Here is a 5,979-nt window from a genome sequence, read left to right as displayed (position 1 = left end):
ATTTTGGGTGCACACTGTCAACGCCCTGACCACATCAGTTTTAGTGAATATGGATTTTTAAACAATTTGACATTCTGGACCGCCCCCTCAGGAAGCGAAATATTATAAAATGCCAATTTTGGTTATTTTGGGTGCACACTGTCAAGCAGACCACATCAGTTTTAGTGAATATGGATTTTTAAACAATTTGACATTCTGGACCGCCCCCTCAGGAAGCGAAATATTATAAAATGCCAATTTTGGTTATTTTGGGTGCACACTGTCAACGCCCTGACCACATCAGTTTTAGTGAATATGGATTTTTAAACAATTTGACATTCTGGACCGCCCCCTCAGGAAGCGAAATATTATAAAATGCCAATTTTGGTTATTTTGGGTGCACACTGTCAACGCCCTGACCACATCAGTTTTAGTGAATATGGATTTTTAAACAATTTGACATTCTGGATCGCCCCCTCAGGAAGCGAAATATTATAAAATGCCAAGTTTGGTTATTTTGGGTGCACACTGTCAACGCCCTGACCACATCAGTTTTAGTGAATATGGATTTTTAAACAATTTGACATTCTGGACCGCCCCCTCAGGAAGCGAAATATTATAAAATGCCAATTTTGGTTATTTTGGGTGCACACTGTCAACGCCCTGACCACATCAGTTTTAGTGAATATGGATTTTTAAACAATTTGACATTCTGGATCGCCCCCTCAGGAAGCGAAATATTATAAAATGCCAATTTTGGTTATTTTGGGTGCACACTGTCAACGCCCTGACCACATCAGTTTTAGTGAATATGGATTTTTAAACAATTTGACATTCTGGACCGCCCCCTCAGGAAGCGAAATATTATAAAATGCCAATTTTGGTTATTTTGGGTGCACACTGTCAACGCCCTGACCACATCAGTTTTAGTGAATATGGATTTTTAAACAATTTGACATTCTGGATCGCCCCCTCAGGAAGCGAAATATTATAAAATGCCAAGTTTGGTTATTTTGGGTGCACACTGTCAACGCCCTGACCACATCAGTTTTAGTGAATATGGATTTTTAAACAATTTGACATTCTGGACCGCCCCCTCAGGAAGCGAAATATTATAAAATGCCAATTTTGGTTATTTTGGGGTGCACACTGTCAACGCCCTGACCACATCAGTTTTAGTGAATATGGATTTTTAAACAATTTGACATTCTGGACCGCCCCCTCAGGAAGCGAAATATTATAAAATGCCAATTTTGGTTATTTTGGGTGCACACTGTCAACGCCCTGACCACATCAGTTTTAGTGAATATGGATTTTTAAACAATTTGACATTCTGGACCGCCCCCTCAGGAAGCGAAATATTATAAAATGCCAATTTTGGTTATTTTGGGTGCACACTGTCAACCAGGACCACATCAGTTTTAGTGAATATGGATTTTTAAACAATTTGACATTCTGGACCGCCCCCTCAGGAAGCGAAATATTATAAAATGCCAATTTTGGTTATTTTGGGTGCACACTGTCAACGCCCTGACCACATCAGTTTTAGTGAATATGGATTTTTAAACAATTTGACATTCTGGATCGCCCCCTCAGGAAGCGAAATATTATAAAATGCCAAGTTTGGTTATTTTGGGTGCACACTGTCAACGCCCTGACCACATCAGTTTTAGTGAATATGGATTTTTAAACAATTTGACATTCTGGACCGCCCCCTCAGGAAGCGAAATATTATAAAATGCCAATTTTGGTTATTTTGGGTGCACACTGTCAACGCCCTGACCACATCAGTTTTAGTGAATATGGATTTTTAAACAATTTGACATTCTGGATCGCCCCCTCAGGAAGCGAAATATTATAAAATGCCAATTTTGGTTATTTTGGGTGCACACTGTCAACGCCCTGACCACATCAGTTTTAGTGAATATGGATTTTTAAACAATTTGACATTCTGGACCGCCCCCTCAGGAAGCGAAATATTATAAAATGCCAATTTTGGTTATTTTGGGTGCACACTGTCAACGCCCTGACCACATCAGTTTTAGTGAATATGGATTTTTAAACAATTTGACATTCTGGACCGCCCCCTCAGGAAGCGAAATATTATAAAATGCCAATTTTGGTTATTTTGGGTGCACACTGTCAACGCCCTGACCACATCAGTTTTAGTGAATATGGATTTTTAAACAATTTGACATTCTGGACCGCCCCCTCAGGAAGCGAAATATTATAAAATGCCAATTTTGGTTATTTTGGGTGCACACTGTCAACAGGACCACATCAGTTTTAGTGAATATGGATTTTTAAACAATTTGACATTCTGGACCGCCCCCTCAGGAAGCGAAATATTATAAAATGCCAATTTTGGTTATTTTGGGTGCACACTGTCAACGCCCTGACCACATCAGTTTTAGTGAATATGGATTTTTAAACAATTTGACATTCTGGACCGCCCCCTCAGGAAGCGAAATATTATAAAATGCCAATTTTGGTTATTTTGGGTGCACACTGTCAACAGGACCACATCAGTTTTAGTGAATATGGATTTTTAAACAATTTGACATTCTGGACCGCCCCCTCAGGAAGCGAAATATTATAAAATGCCAATTTTGGTTATTTTGGGTGCACACTGTCAACGCCCTGACCACATCAGTTTTAGTGAATATGGATTTTTAAACAATTTGACATTCTGGATCGCCCCCTCAGGAAGCGAAATATTATAAAATGCCAATTTTGGTTATTTTGGGTGCACACTGTCAACGCCCTGACCACATCAGTTTTAGTGAATATGGATTTTTAAACAATTTGACATTCTGGACCGCCCCCTCAGGAAGCGAAATATTATAAAATGCCAATTTTGGTTATTTTGGGTGCACACTGTCAACAGGACCACATCAGTTTTAGTGAATATGGATTTTTAAACAATTTGACATTCTGGACCGCCCCCTCAGGAAGCGAAATATTATAAAATGCCAATTTTGGTTATTTTGGGTGCACACTGTCAACAGGACCACATCAGTTTTAGTGAATATGGATTTTTAAACAATTTGACATTCTGGACCGCCCCCTCAGGAAGCGAAATATTATAAAATGCCAATTTTGGTTATTTTGGGTGCACACTGTCAACGCCCTGACCACATCAGTTTTAGTGAATATGGATTTTTAAACAATTTGACATTCTGGATCGCCCCCTCAGGAAGCGAAATATTATAAAATGCCAATTTTGGTTATTTTGGGTGCACACTGTCAACGCCCTGACCACATCAGTTTTAGTGAATATGGATTTTTAAACAATTTGACATTCTGGACCGCCCCCTCAGGAAGCGAAATATTATAAAATGCCAATTTTGGTTATTTTGGGTGCACACTGTCAACAGGACCACATCAGTTTTAGTGAATATGGATTTTTAAACAATTTGACATTCTGGACCGCCCCCTCAGGAAGCGAAATATTATAAAATGCCAATTTTGGTTATTTTGGGTGCACACTGTCAACGCCCTGACCACATCAGTTTTAGTGAATATGGATTTTTAAACAATTTGACATTCTGGACCGCCCCCTCAGGAAGCGAAATATTATAAAATGCCAATTTTGGTTATTTTGGGTGCACACTGTCAACGCCCTGACCACATCAGTTTTAGTGAATATGGATTTTTAAACAATTTGACATTCTGGACCGCCCCCTCAGGAAGCGAAATATTATAAAATGCCAATTTTGGTTATTTTGGGTGCACACTGTCAACAGGACCACATCAGTTTTAGTGAATATGGATTTTTAAACAATTTGACATTCTGGACCGCCCCCTCAGGAAGCGAAATATTATAAAATGCCAATTTTGGTTATTTTGGGTGCACACTGTCAACGCCCTGACCACATCAGTTTTAGTGAATATGGATTTTTAAACAATTTGACATTCTGGACCGCCCCCTCAGGAAGCGAAATATTATAAAATGCCAAGTTTGGTTATTTTGGGTGCACACTGTCAACGCCCTGACCACATCAGTTTTAGTGAATATGGATTTTTAAACAATTTGACATTCTGGACCGCCCCCTCAGGAAGCGAAATATTATAAAATGCCAATTTTGGTTATTTTGGGTGCACACTGTCAACAGGACCACATCAGTTTTAGTGAATATGGATTTTTAAACAATTTGACATTCTGGACCGCCCCCTCAGGAAGCGAAATATTATAAAATGCCAATTTTGGTTATTTTGGGTGCACACTGTCAACGCCCTGACCACATCAGTTTTAGTGAATATGGATTTTTAAACAATTTGACATTCTGGACCGCCCCCTCAGGAAGCGAAATATTATAAAATGCCAATTTTGGTTATTTTGGGTGCACACTGTCAACAGGACCACATCAGTTTTAGTGAATATGGATTTTTAAACAATTTGACATTCTGGACCGCCCCCTCAGGAAGCGAAATATTATAAAATGCCAATTTTGGTTATTTTGGGTGCACACTGTCAACGCCCTGACCACATCAGTTTTAGTGAATATGGATTTTTAAACAATTTGACATTCTGGATCGCCCCCTCAGGAAGCGAAATATTATAAAATGCCAAGTTTGGTTATTTTGGGTGCACACTGTCAACGCCCTGACCACATCAGTTTTAGTGAATATGGATTTTTAAACAATTTGACATTCTGGACCGCCCCCTCAGGAAGCGAAATATTATAAAATGCCAATTTTGGTTATTTTGGGTGCACACTGTCAACGCCCTGACCACATCAGTTTTAGTGAATATGGATTTTTAAACAATTTGACATTCTGGATCGCCCCCTCAGGAAGCGAAATATTATAAAATGCCAATTTTGGTTATTTTGGGTGCACACTGTCAACGCCCTGACCACATCAGTTTTAGTGAATATGGATTTTTAAACAATTTGACATTCTGGACCGCCCCCTCAGGAAGCGAAATATTATAAAATGCCAAGTTTGGTTATTTTGGGTGCACACTGTCAACGCCCTGACCACATCAGTTTTAGTGAATATGGATTTTTAAACAATTTGACATTCTGGACCGCCCCCTCAGGAAGCGAAATATTATAAAATGCCAATTTTGGTTATTTTGGGTGCACACTGTCAACAGGACCACATCAGTTTTAGTGAATATGGATTTTTAAACAATTTGACATTCTGGACCGCCCCCTCAGGAAGCGAAATATTATAAAATGCCAATTTTGGTTATTTTGGGTGCACACTGTCAACGCCCTGACCACATCAGTTTTAGTGAATATGGATTTTTAAACAATTTGACATTCTGGACCGCCCCCTCAGGAAGCGAAATATTATAAAATGCCAAGTTTGGTTATTTTGGGTGCACACTGTCAACGCCCTGACCACATCAGTTTTAGTGAATATGGATTTTTAAACAATTTGACATTCTAGACCGCTCCCTCAGGTAGCGAAATATTATAAAATGCCAATTTTGGTTATTTTGGGTGCACACTGTCAACGCCCTGACCACATCAGTTTTAGTGAATATGGATTTTTAAACAATTTGACATTCTGGACCGCCCCCTCGTGAGGACCTCGAGCTGAGAAAGAACGTGGTTCTCACCACCCAGATTCATCGTCCCGACTCCCTATTCGAAAGGTTTTCGTCGTACCAAACTCTCCTCCACACAGTCGGATATTGCTTCCGGTTTTGCTACAATTCCCGTAATAAGGGTCGACGGAATTCCGGTACAGTGCTCTCCGTTAGCGAACTACAAAACGCCAAGACAGCCTTGGTGAAGCTTGTTCAGGCTGAAGCCTTCCCCGAAGACCTGAAGCGCTTGAAGAAGGGATTCACGGTTTCGAGCAAGTCATCCCTTCGCTTGTTGAGCCCGTTTCTAGACGCCGAAGGACTAATCCGTGTTGGTGGCCGGTTGCGGCTGTCCGATACACCGTACGACGTTAAACATCAAGTCGTCCTTCCCGGTTTTCATCCGTTCACCCGACTTCTCCTGAAGTACTATCATCGTAAGCTTGTTCATGGCGGGATCA

At 40.2% G+C, this 5,979-nt stretch overlaps 1 protein-coding gene across 1 annotated transcript; it reads left to right on the top strand.

Annotated features, from left to right (window-relative positions):
- Nucleotides 1–5,619: 5,619 nt before the first annotated feature.
- Nucleotides 5,620–5,955, top strand: LOC134284537 (uncharacterized; the record flags this gene model as incomplete). Its single annotated transcript, XM_062843515.1, has 1 exon — nt 5,620–5,955. A coding segment is annotated over one exon (336 nt), but the record flags the coding sequence as incomplete, so codon positions are not given.
- Nucleotides 5,956–5,979: the final 24 nt, after the last annotated feature.

The sequence above is a fragment of the Aedes albopictus genome, unplaced genomic scaffold, assembly GCF_035046485.1.
Source record: "Aedes albopictus strain Foshan unplaced genomic scaffold, AalbF5 HiC_scaffold_281, whole genome shotgun sequence".
In the NCBI taxonomy this organism is placed as follows: Eukaryota; Metazoa; Arthropoda; class Insecta; order Diptera; family Culicidae; genus Aedes; species Aedes albopictus.
This window is presented reverse-complemented; position numbering and strand designations above follow the sequence as displayed.